This window comes from Mesoplodon densirostris, chromosome 12, assembly GCF_025265405.1.
Source record: "Mesoplodon densirostris isolate mMesDen1 chromosome 12, mMesDen1 primary haplotype, whole genome shotgun sequence".
Lineage (NCBI taxonomy): Eukaryota > Metazoa > Chordata > Mammalia > Artiodactyla > Ziphiidae > Mesoplodon > Mesoplodon densirostris.
The window spans coordinates 79,736,309-79,749,722 of NC_082672.1; the positions used below are offsets into that span (position 1 = coordinate 79,736,309).

The window sequence follows — 13,414 nt, forward strand, 5'->3', positions numbered from 1 at the left end:
TCTGGACCCACTGCCTGAGAGGGAAAGTTAAGATACAGTTGTTTTACAGACCAATGTAGGAACTTCTCTAGAGAAAGAAAAGTATTGTATTTTGACTATCGAAATTTCTTACCATGACAGTAACTTGCACTTAAGTAGTGCTTTAAAACTTTAAAAATGTTTTCCATACATGTCTCTCACCTAAGTACTGAGGGCAGCCATTCTAACTCCATTTAACAGATGGGAACCTGGTAGCTCAGTTTGTTACTAGTCCAGGGTAATTTATGCAGCTCAGAGGTGGCCGAGTACATGGGCAGTGCTGGTCTGTTGACCGCGAACTCATTTTGACACTCTCGACAGTCAAACATATTTAAATAGAGCGTGTCCCAGAGGTTTGTCAGTTTATAAGTGTCATTCCTCAAATTTAAAAGCAGGATATTGTGGCATAAATTCTATATGCGTAACCTCCCTCCTAAGGAATTTTGGGGGAATGTGTTTAGTTTTACTGGGTTGAAATTATTGGCCTCAGTGGTATTTTGTAGATTCACTCACACCTTTAGATAAAAAGTATGTACTTAAACAGAAACCTAAATTTTATTTATTTATTTATTTTTATTTATTTATTTTTTTGCGGTACGCGGGCCTCTCACTGTTGTGGCCTCTCCCATTGTGGAGCACAAGCTCCGGACGCGCAGGCTCAGCGGCCATGGCTCACGGGCCCAGCCGCTCCGCGGCACGTGGGATCTTCCCAGACCGGGGCACGGACCCGTGTCCCCTGCATCGACATGCGGACTCTCAACCACTGCGCCACCAGGGAAGCCCGAAACCTAAATTTTTTTAAAAAGCTTGGTTTTTATTGATACATCTTACTGTATTTTTTTCATAATCAAGTGATTTATACAAATCTGTTATATATAAGCTTCTGAATATTTGATATAATTTCCAGATAGTACTTTTATTTTCCATTTTACTTTAATTGTACAAGCAATATGTGAAGGTAATCATAAGAGCATTTAAAATTGTCAAGAAATAATACATTCAAAGATATGAAGTATACTACAGCTGAGGCTTGTATTCTTGTATACTTAGGTGAGTTTCCCTACAGTGTTTTTCAGAGTTTTTTTGACCATGACCCAAAGAGCTAACATTTTATAACACACCTTAGTTCATCTATAACTTTTCTTTTTTTTTTTAATCTTTATCTGAGTATAATTGCTTAACAGTGGTGTGTTAGTTTCTGCTTTATAATAAAATGAATCAGTTATACATATACATATGTTCCCATATCCCGTCCCTCTTGCGTCTCCCTCCCACCCTCCCTATCCCACCCCTCCAGGCGGTCACAAAGCACCAAGCTGATCTCCCTGTGCTATGCGGCTGCTTCCCACTAGCTATCTACCTTAAGTTTGGTAGTGTATATATGTCCATGCCTCTCTTTCGCTTTGTCACAGCTTACCCTTCCCCCTCCCCATATCCTCAAGTCCATTCTCTAGTAGGTCTGTGTCTTTATTCCTGTCTTACCCATAGGTTCTTCATGACATTTTTTTCTTCTTAAATTCCATATATATGTGTTCGCATATGGTATTTGTCTTTCTCTTTCTGACTTACTTCACTCTGTATGACAGGCTCTAGGTCTATTCACCTCATTACAAATAGCTCAATTTCATTACTTTTTATGGCTGAGTAATATTCCATTGTGTATATGTGCCACATCTTCTTTATCCATTCTTCCGATGATGGACACTTAGGTTGTTTCCATCTCCAGGCTATTGTAAATAGGGCTGCTATGAACATTTTGGTACATGACTTTTTTTGAATTATGGTTTTCTCAGGGTATATGCCCAGTAGTGGGATCGCTGGGTCATATGGTAGTTCTATTTGTAGTTTTTTAAAGAACCTCCATACTGTTCTCCATAGTGGCTGTACCAATTCACATTCCCACCAGCAGTGCAAGAGTGTTCCCTTTTTTCCACACCCTCTCCAGCATTTATTGTTTCTAGATTTTTTGATGATGGCCATTCTGACTGGTGTGAGATGATATCTCATTGTAGTTTTGATTTGCATTTTTCTAGTGATTAAAGATGTTGAGCATTCTTTCATGTGTTTGTTGGCAGTCTATATCTTCTGTGGAGAAATGTCTATTTAGGTCTTCTGCCCATTTTTGGATTGGGTTATTTGTTTTTTGGTTATTGAGCTGCATGAGCTGCTTATAAATTTTGGAGATTAATCCTTTGTCAGTTCCTTCATTTGCAAATATGTTCTCCCATTCTGAGGGTTGTCTTTTGGTCTTGTTTATGGTTTCCTTTGCTGTGCAAAAGCTTTTAAGTTTCATTAGGTCCCATGTGTTTATTTTTGTCTTTATTTCCATTTCTCTAGGAGGTGGGTCCAAAAGGATCTTGCTGTGATTGATGTCATAGAGTGTTCCGCCTATGTTTTCCTCTAAGAGTTTGATAGTTTCTGGCCTTACATTTAGGTCTTTAATCCATTTTGAGCTTCTTTTTGTGTATGGTGTTAGGGAGTGATCTAATCTCATACTTTTACATGTAGCTGTCCAGTTTTCCCAGCACCACTTATTGAAGAGGCTGTCTTTTCTCCATTGTATATTCTTGTCTCTTTTACCAAAAATAAGGTGACATATGTGCATGGGTTTACCTCTGGGCTTTCTATCCTGTTCCATTGATCTATCTTTCTGTTTTTTGTGCTAGTACTATACTGTCTTGATTACTGTAGCTTTGTAGTATAGTCTGAAGTCAGGGAGCCTGATTCCTCCAGCTCCGTTTTTCGTTCTCAAGATTGCTTTGGCTATTCGGGGTCTTTTGTGTTTCCATACAAATTGTGAAATTTTTTGTTGTAGTTCTGTGAAAAATGCCAGTGGTAGTTTGATAGGGATTGCATTGAATCTGTAGATTGCTTTGGGTAGTAGAGTCATTTTCACAATGTTGATTCTTCCAATCCAAGAACCTGGTATATCTCTCCATCTATTTGTATCATCTTTAATTTCTTTCATCAGTGTCTTATAATTTTCTGCATACAGGTCTTTTGTCTCCTTAGGTAGGTTTATTCCTAGATATTTTATTCTTTTTGTTGCAATGGTAAAAGTGTGTTCTTGATTTCACTTTCAGATTTTTCATCATTAGTATATAGGAATGCCAGAGATTTCTGTGCATTAATTTTGTATCCTGATACTTTACCAAAGTCATTGATTAGCTCTAGTAGTTTTCTGGTAGCATCTTTAGGATTCTCTATATATAGTATCATGTCGTCTGCAAACAGTGACAGCCTTACTTCTTCTTTTCCGATTTGGATTCCTTTTATTTGCTTTTCTTCTCTGATTGCTATGGCTAAAACTTCCAAAACTATGTTGAATAAGAGTGGTGAGAGTGGGCAACCTTGTCTTGTTCCTGATCTTAGTGGAAATGGTTTCAGTTTTTCACCATTGAGGACGATGTTGGCTGTGGGTTTGTCATATATGGCCTTTATTATGTTGAGGAATGTTCCCTCTGTGCCTACTTTCTGCAGGGTTTTTATCCTAAATGGGTGTTGAATTTTGTCAAAGGCTTTCTCTGCATCTATTGAGATGACCATATAGTTTTTCTCCCTCAATTTGTTAATACGGTGTATCATGTTGATTGATTTGCATATATTGAAGAATCCTTGCATTCCTGGAATAAACCCCACTTGATCATGGTGTATGATCCTTTTAATGTGCTGTTGGATTCTGTTTGCTGGTATTTTGTTGAGGATTTTTGCATCTATGTTCATCAGTGATATTGGCCTGTAGTTTTCTTTCTTTGTGACATCCTTGTCTAGTTCTGGTACCAAGGTGATGGTGGCCTCGTAGAATGAGTTTGGGAGTGTTCCTCCCTGTGCTATATGTTGGAAGAGTTTGAGAATGATAGGTGTTAGCTCTTCTTTAAATGTTTGATAGAATTCACCTGTGAAGCCATCTGGTCCTGGGCTTTTGTTTGTTGGAAGATTTTTTATCACAGGTTCAGTTTCAGTGCTTGTGATTGGTCTGTTCATATTTTCTATTTCTTCCTGATTCAGTCTTGGCAGGTTGTGCATTTCTAAGAATTTGTGCATTTCTAAGAATTTGTCCATTTCTTCCTGGTTGTCCATTTTATTGGCATAGAGTAGCTTGTAGTAATCTCTCATGGTCTTTTGTATTTCTGCAGTGTCAGTTGTTACTTCTCCTTTTTCATTTCTAATTCTATTGATTTGAGTCTTCTCCCTCTTTTTCTTGATGAGTCTGGCTAATGGTTTATTAATTTTGTTTATCTTCTCAAAGAACCAGCTTCTAGTTTTATTGATCTTTGCTATCATTTCCCTCATTTCTTTTTCATTTATTTCTGATCTGATCTTTATGATTTCTTTCCTTCTGCTAACTTTGGGGTTTTTTTGTTCTTGTTTCTCAAATTGCTTTAGGTGCAAGGTTAGGTTGTTTATTCGAGATGTTTCCTGTTTCTTAAGGTGGGATTGTATTGCTATAAACTTCTCTCTTAGAACTGCTTTTGCTGCATCCCATAGGTTTTGGGTCGTCGTGTCTCCATTGTCATTTGTTTCTAGGTATTTTTTTATTTCCTCTTTGATTTCTTTAGTGATCACTTCATTATTAAGTAGTTTATTGTTTAGCCTCCATGTTTTTGTATTTTTTACAGATCTTTTCCTGTAATTGATATCTAGTCTCATAGCATTGTGGTCGGAAAAGATACTTGATACAATTTCAATTTTCCTAAATTTACCAAGGCTTGATTTGTGACCCAAGATATGATCTATCCTGGAGAATGTTCCATGAGCATTTGAGAAAAATGTGTATTGTGTTGTTTTTGGATGGAATGTCCTATAAATATCAATTAAGTCCATCTTGTTTAATGTATCATTTAAAGCATGTGTTTCCTTATTTATTTTCATTTTGGATGATCTGTCTATTGGTGAAAGTGGGGTGTTAAAGTCCCCTACTATGAATGTGTTACTGTCGATTTCCCCTTTTATGGCTGTTAGTATTTGCCTTATGTATTGAGGTGCTCCTATGTTGGGTGCATAAATATTTACCTTTGTTATATCTTCCTCTTGGATCGATCCCTTGATCATTATGTAGTGTCCTTCTTTGTCTCTTCCAGTAGTCTTTATTTTAAAGTCTATTTTGTCTGATACGAGAATTGCTACTCCAGCTTTCTTTTGATTTCCATTTTCATGGAATATCTTTTTCCGTCCCCTTACTTTCAGTCTGTATGTGTCTCTAGGTCTGAAGTGGGTCTTTTGTAGAGACATATATATGGGTCTTGTTTTTGTATCCATTCAGCCAATCTGTGTCTTTTGGTGGGAACATTTAGTCCATTTACATTAAGGTAATTATCGATATGTATGTTCCAATTCCCATTTTCTTAAGTGTTTTGGGTTCGTTATTGTAGATCTTTTCCTTCTGTTGTGTTTCTTGCCTAGAGAAGTTCCTTTAGCATTTGTTGTAAAGCTGGTTTGGTGGTGCTGAACTCTCTCAGCTTTTGCTTGTCTGTAAACGTTTTAATTTCTCCATGAAAGCTGAATGAGATCCTTGCTGCGTAGAGTAATCGTGGTTGCAGGTTTTTTTCCTTCATCACTTTAAATATGTCCTGCCAGTCCCTTCTGGCTTGCGGAGTTTCTGCTGAAAGATCAGCTGTTAACCTTATGGGGATTCCCTTGTGTGTTATTTGTTGTTTTTCCCTTGCTGCTTTTAATATGTTTTCTTTGTATTTAATTTTTGACAGTTTGATTAATATGTGTCTTGGCGTATTTCTCCTTGGATTTATCCTGTATGGGACTCTCTGTGCCTCCTGGACTTGATTAACTATTTCCTTTCCCCTATTAGGGAAGTTTTCAACTATAATCTCTTCAAATATTTTCTCAGTCCCTTTCTTTTTCTCTTCTTCTTCTGGAACCCCTATAATTCGAATGTTGGTGCGTTTAATGTTGTCCCAGAGGTCTCTGAGACTGTCCTCTGTTCTTTTCATTCTTTTTTCTTTATTTTGCTCTGCAGCAGTTATTTCCACTATTTTATCTTCCACCTCACTTATCCGTTCTTCTGCCTCAGTTATTCTGCTATTGATCCCATCTAGAGTATTTTTTATTTCATTTATTGTGTTTTTAATCGATGCTTGATTCGTCTTTAGTTCTTCTAGGTCCTTGTTAACTGTTTCTTGCATTTTGTCTATTCTATTTCCAAGATTTTGGATCATCTTTACCATCATTATTCTGAATTCTTTTTCAGGTAGACTGCCTATTACCTCTTCATTTGTTAGGTCTGGTGGGTTTTTATCTTGCTCCTTCTCCTGCTGTGTGTTTTTCTGTCTTCTCATTTTGCTTATGTTACTGTGTTTGGGGTCTCCTTTTTGCAGGCTGCAGGTTCGTAGTTCCCGTTGTTTTTGGTGTCTGTCCCCAGTGGCTAAGGTTGGTTTAGTGGGTTGTGTAGGCTTCTTGGTGGAGGGGACTACTGCCTGTGTTCTGGTGGATGAGGCTGGATCTTGTCTTTCTGGTGGGCAGGTCCACGTCTGGTGGTGTGTTTTGGGGTGTCTGTGGACTTTTTATGATTTTAGGCCACCTCTCTGCTAATGGGTGGCATTGTGTTCCTGTCTTGCTAGTTGTTTGGCATAGGGTGTCCAGCACTGTAGCTTGCTGGTCGTTGAGTGAAGCTAGGTGCTGGTGTTGAGATGGAGATCTCTGGAAGATTTTCGCCGTTTGATATTACGTGGAGCTGGGAGGTCTCTTGTGGACCAGTGTCCTGAAGTTGGCTCTCCCACCTCAGAGGCACAGCACTGACTCCTGGCTCCTCAATTTGGGATGATTCGTTATCTATTCATGTATTCCACAGATGCCGGGTACATCAAGTTGATTGTGGAGCTTTAATCCACTGCTTCTGAGGCTGCTGGGAGAGATTTCCCTTTCTCTTCTTTGTTCTCACAGCTCCCGGGTCTCAGCTTTGGATTTGGCCCCGCCTCTGCGTGTAGGTCGCCGGAGGGCGTCTGTTCTTCGCTCAGACAGGACAGGGTTAAAGGAGCAGCCTCTTCGGGGACTCTGGCTCACTCAGTTCGGGGGGAGGGAGGGGCACGGAGTGCGGGGCGAGCCTGCAGCGGCAGAGGCCGGCGTGACGTTGCACCAGCCTGAGGTGCGCCGTGCGCGCTCCCGGGGAAGTCGTCCCTGGATCCCAGGACCCCGGCAGTGATGGGCTGCACAGGCTCCCCGGAAGGGGGGCGTGGACAGTGACCTGTGCTCGCACACAGGCCTTTTGGCGGCGGCAGCAGCAGCCCCAGCGTCCCACGTCCGTCTCTGGGCTCCGCGCTTTCAGTCGCGACTCGTGCCCGTCTCTGGAGCTCCTTTAAGCAGCGCTCTTAATCCCCTCTCCTCGAGCACCAGGAAACAAAGAGGTAAGAAAAAGTCTCTTGCCTCTTCGGCAGCTCCAGACTTTTCCCTCCGACTCCCTCCCGGCCAGCCGTGGTGCACTAACCCCCTTCAGGCTGTTTTCACACCGCCAGCCTCAGTCCTCTCCCTGCGCTCCGACCGAAGCCCGAGCCTCAGCTCCCAGCCGCGCCTGCCCCGGCGGCCGAGCAGACAAGCCTCTTGGGCTGGTGAGTGCCGGTCGGCCCCGATCCTCTGTGCGGGAATCTCTCTGCTTTGCCCTCCGCACCCCTGTGGCTGCGCTCTCCTTCGTGACTCGGAAGCTTCCCCCGCTCCGCCACCCGCAGTCTCCACCCGCGAAGGGGCTCCTAGTGTGTGGAAACCTTTTCCTCCTTCACGTCTCCCTCCCACTGGTGCAGGTCCCGTCCCTATCCTTTTGTCTCTGTTTATTCTTTTTTCTTTTGCCCTACCCAGGTACGTGGGGACTTTCTTGCCTTTTGGGAGGTCTGAGGTCTTCTGCCAGCGTTCAGTAGGTGTTCTGTAGGAGTTGTTCCACGTGTAGATAAATTTCTGGTTTTTCTGTGGGGAGGAAGGTGATCTCTGCATCTTACTCTTCCGCCATCTTCCCCGGAAGTCTATAACTTTTCTTAATCTCAGGGTTCTATCTGAGATTTATTCATGTTGATACAAGGCTTCTTGAGGCAGTCCTTGTTGCTTCTCATCCTACAATTAGTATTAATCGATGAAAAAATCCCCCCCCACAGTGTGTTGATTGCAAGATGGAAGTTGTTGTAGTTCCTCCTAATTACCAGTGAGGGTGTGCATGTTTTTATGTGTTTATTGGCCATACATTTCTTCTGAATTACTCATTCGTATCTTTTTGTCCATTTTTCTGTTTAGGTTGGTTGTCTGTTTCCTACTAATTTCTGTTTCATTTTTTAAAGCCTCTTTGATTTTTAGTTGTTGGTAATCTTTTAAGCAATACCCTACACATTTAATAAAGGACTTTTTACTGTGGGATATTACTACTCCTGGTTCAGATATGGTGAGTGAGTAAACTGTTCACATAAAGTAGTTTTAAATTCTTAGATTTGGGGGGAAGCTGCTAGGAAAGGAAAATTAGTAAACTCATTAAGGTTCTTGAAGGTTGATTTATAACCTTTCAACACAGCCAAGACACACGTCTTCTTATTAAGCTGCTGCTGTGCCATTTGAAAATTTGAATGTGTGAATTCTGTAACCCTCCATTATGATTGTATAAAGAACCAGAATGCTTCTTATATGCTGTTGTACTTTTATTTTTTAATACTAGCTTTTCTCTGTTTCTTTTCTGTGATTAGGTCCTCGATGGGCTTCCTGGAATATTGGTGTGTTTATTTGCATCAGATGTGCTGGCATCCATAGGAATCTTGGGGTTCATATATCCAGGGTCAAGTCAGTCAACCTAGACCAATGGACACCGGAACAGATCCAGGTAAACATTTCCCTACTGAGAAATTATTGGAAATATTTAAAATGGATTTATAATCTTTAATCCTTCTTGCACCTAAGGGTTAACATTGAAAAGTAGTATATTGAAATATGGAATATGCCACATACAGAATTCGAGTGTTATCTGAATTGTCAGTTCACAGATGTGTATTTTTCTTGGTTCTATAGTAATATCAGTTTTTAATCTATTTTTACCTAAAATGTTGATTTTTGAAGTATTTAAAAAATAAAGCTCTTTTCCTTGTGCTGATGAAATTTGCAGGTATGATTCCGTAGTCTGTTTTGCTTTGCTGTCAGTAGAGGGCGCCTGGGTAAAGACAAAGAACAGACCACCTCTTCCTGAAGCTAACTGGAAGGCCTTCCCTTCTGTGCAGGGGTGGGTGTTCTCCATAGGCTGATAGGGCCAAAGGGGTCGGAAGACAGCCCAGTTAGCAAATGTTCTCGTGACTGATTTGGGCTTGTTTCGAACGGTTTAGCTTTTTGGAGATAAATCTGTAATTTTAAGGGCCTGCCCTTTTCCCAGCATGACAGTATTAAATCCTCAGAATCATACTTGCGAGTCCTTAAGGTTAATTGCTCATGTAAAAATGATTATTTCTACTGGTTTTATTTTATAGTTCACAGTGAAATTACATAACTTTTTCTTACGACCTTTTCAAATTACCTTTAGTCAGCGTGAAGCCTAAATATACAGATAATATGTAGTTGAACTTCAGTGATACACACACAAACCTCACAATCATAAAAGAAAAAAAATAACACAAAAATTGGCATGGGTGGGGTGGGGTGGGGTGAGGGTGGAAAGAATAGAACAGAATGCGGGGAGGGAGTGGTCGTTAAAAAACGATGCATAGACTTGGTTAAAGAAAGTAAAATTTCTATACTGAAGACATATTTATGCCAAAGTAAGTTCCAGATGTAGCAAAGATTTAAATAGTAAAAAAAATTAAACCTCAAAAATACTCAAAGGAAAAAAATAGAATAGAGATTTTTCAGGCCATAAAGTCAAGCATAATTACTTAGTTTAGTCTTAGACTAGTTTTTGAACATTTTGCTGGCTAGAGCATAAAAGGAAATATGAAACTCTGTATTTTCGAGATCCTTGAGGAGAAAATTTACGTGTTAATCAAGGAAGCAGAGCTTTTTGAACATTTTATATGAGGCAGTGTTCTTAGTAACATCTCTGTAGTAACTGTGGTGACAGATTTCATGACATTGTTTAAGTTGTCTTCAAGAAAACATGTAGCTTGAAAATGTAACTTGGTGTTTGTAATGGTTTATGGAGGCAAAACACTCAAGACCCAGTGTATTGCCTTTTTAATGGTTCATTTCAGACTAAGGAGAAAACGTGAAATCCCTGGACAATTAAATTCTCCAGAAATATTATTTTTCTCAATTAGGCTGCTGAAAGGAGTTGAGTAGCAGGTTATTTGAAGTAGGCAGCTGTTCTTTTTTAATAGTTTAGAGCAAACTTCCTAAACAGAGGGTTGTAGTTCACTGGTTTTCTGTGGGATTGGTTATAGGTACAAAGCAAGATCCTATATTATTAAATGTGTAAGGATTTCTTTTTTTTTGCTGTACACGGGCCTCTCACTCTTATGGCCTCTCCCGTTGCGGAGCACAGGCTCTGGACGTGCAGGCCCAGCAGCCACGGCCCACGGGCCCAGCCGCTCCGCGGCACGTGGGATCCTCCTGGACCGGGGCACGAACCTGCGTCCCCTGCATCGGCAGGCGGACTCCCAACCACTGCGCTACCAGGGAAGCCCAAATGTGTAAGGATTTTGAAAGCAATTATTAAGTAACACACAGTCTTTGAAATGGTATTTGAACACATTTGCATGGTTCCAACTGTCAGCTTCTTCAAATAAGAATCACTGTTTTTGAATGCAAGATTTTTGATGAGCACTTCTCACAGAGGATTCTCTGTGTGTGGCTCCGTAAGCCGTGGGGCTACTTCTGCAGGTGAGGAGGGTAAAGGTAGGGTGCACTCCTGCAAAATCAAATTGAGGAGACAATGAAGTTTCACTTTAAAGAAGAACAGGGAAGCCTAACCACACAGACAGATCTTGTGGGGGGCTTGTCAGCACTTGCAGGCAAAGCCAGAGTTGTTCTTCGGAAACTGGTCCTGGACTGCTGTGCGGTGAAGAGGAAGAAGCGGTTGGCCAAGACCACAGGCTCCACACTGCGGAGCACAGGGGTGGTTTTAAGGCCGCTGGTTCTAGAGAAGCCGCAGAGCAAAGTGATTGAGAAAGTTGTCTCTGGAGCCAGACGGCCAGGTAGGCCTGGGTGGTGCTGACAGGATGCCCGAGCGCAGGTGCCTGAGCGCCCTTGTCTGTGAGGTGGGGTGGCAACTGTCCCCCTGCAGGGGCTGTGAGGACCAGCTAAGTTAGCATGGGTAAAGCATTTACAACGGTGCCTGGCACACTTTTTATTGAGGTATAGTTGATTTACAGTGTTGTGCTCTTTTTAGACGGGCACGTCCTGAGCACTCAATAACGCCGACTTGTCAGTTACCAGTAGGATTAGTCCATCTGTTCACTGTGCAGACCCTCGCTATTGCTGCTTTGAGTATCTTTCTGATCTTCAGCAATTAGCTTCCCTAGTGAACCTGCTGTGATGAATTGGTTGCTAAATGTACTACTGAGTAAACAAACCAATGGACCCATTGTGTGATATTACTGAGTAGAGAAGAATTACTTTTTGAGAATATTTGTGAGAAAGAATTCACATTTAGTGGTATTGGATGGTAAGGCATTCAGAGATGAGGGGTTAGGTAGTGGCTTCCGTTGTCTGTTGAGGTCACTCCTTATTCAGCTTTAAGCAGATCCTATTTCCTGTGGTGGTAGGTGTGTTCCTTACAATCCAATTCTATCCACCCTTGGCATTATTTATTTATTTACGTAGAAAAAAAAAGAGGTATAATTACAGAGAGAATCCAGATAAAAGTGAGTTTTACGTACCTTGGCAGATGTCTTTACAGTCGTCCACCTGTATCCTCGGGAGGTTGGTTCCAGGACCCCCACGGACACCGAAATCCGTGGATGCTCAAGTCCTTTACCTGAAATGGTGGAGTTCCTGGACACGGGGCCGCACATGGGCAGAGCTGACTGTGTGCGTCAGCAGAACCCCGGTACAGGTACTCTGAGCGCGTCCATCACTAGGGAGAGGTTCCTGGTGTCCATTTCTAGTCAGGACCCCCAGGGGCAGCCGCTGCACTGGTTTCTGTTCCCTTAGGTTGCTGTGCATTTGGAACTTTTGTCTTTTGGAGTCCGTTCTTATTAACTCTGAGTCTAGGTTCAGATTGCGGAAAGTGAAGATCGCAGTGTGATTTAGTGTTCCGTATCCTTACGATGTAAGAATTTATTTAGCATAGAAACTGCTTGGGCGATACTTGCTCACAGAGTAAGAGAAATGCTTCCACTGCGTGTCGTCAGTTCTGCTCTGGGTCTTCCCCACCACCACCCGGACATGTCATGGGGATCGTGTCTCTCATTTTCAAAGATGATACTTCGTTTTGGTTTTATTTATTTATTTTCTATATTTTATAAGTAAATGTGGAAACATGATCTAATCTCTGAGCCCCGTCACCCTGTTGAATAAAAGTGGTTTTTGTTAACATACTAAGTTTTGCCTCAGGACTTCTTATCAACTGATATTAGATATTCATCATATTTATGTCAGTTATTTATATATATGTTTGTGTGGCAGTCAGTGTTTAGGGCATCTATCATGTTATAGCTGTGTTAGTATTGCTGTATGCTTACTTTTAAAAGAAAATAATTTATCTACCAAAACTTATTTGTATTTTGATAGAATGGAAATAGAGTTATTCACCTTAAATTTTAATAAAACAGTTTTTTAAATAGTGGTTCATAGATTCAATGTCTTTGATCTTGGGTTTATTGTTGGGTACTTCTCAAATTTTTGGAAAGGATCAATGTTTCAATACTTTTATAAATACTATAGCTTTTCTTTTAAATTTTGTACTGGTTCATCAACTCCATGTCTTGATTACCATTTTTCCCCATTATTTAAAAATTCTTAATTATTTATTTTTCAGTGTCTGTATTGAAGGAGTTAAAATAAAGAATACGGTAAACAACAAGGTCGTACTGTATAGCACAGGGAACTATATTCAATATCCTGCAAGAGACCATAGTGAAAAAGAACATGAAAAAAATTACATATATATATGTATAACTGAATCACTCAGTTTGCTGTGCACCAGAGAGTAACACAACACTGTAAATCAGCTGTACTTCAATAAAAAAGATAAATTAAAAAAAAAGAAATGGGGATTAAAAAAATGAATAGTAAAGTTTCTTAGCTCACTTTGTAGATAGTCATATAAATTGTGTTGTCCAATAAAACACCTTAGTGAGACTTTGTCCATAGTGGAGAGTATTCTCCATATATTTGGTGTTTAAATTGATAACTTTTGGACCACTTTTAATATTTTATGTATCTATAAATCTTTTAGTAATCGTCTCTCACATGCTCTTTGTTTTACTACTTACTAGTGTCATTTTTTGATATGGTACTTGGTATTTGTTTGGAAACACCAAGCCCACACAAC

At 40.5% G+C, this 13,414-nt stretch overlaps 1 protein-coding gene across 2 annotated transcripts in view; it reads left to right on the forward strand.

The window, feature by feature from the left end:
- The window catches only part of SMAP1 (small ArfGAP 1), a 157,978-nt gene that overhangs the window by 48,966 nt on the left and 95,598 nt on the right, over positions 1-13,414 (forward strand). For both annotated transcript variants that reach the window (XM_060115012.1, XM_060115013.1), the window contains exon 2: positions 8,688-8,821. In XM_060115012.1, coding sequence (XP_059970995.1) covers positions 8,688-8,821 — 134 coding nt within the window. The remainder of the gene's footprint in view (positions 1-8,687; positions 8,822-13,414) is intronic.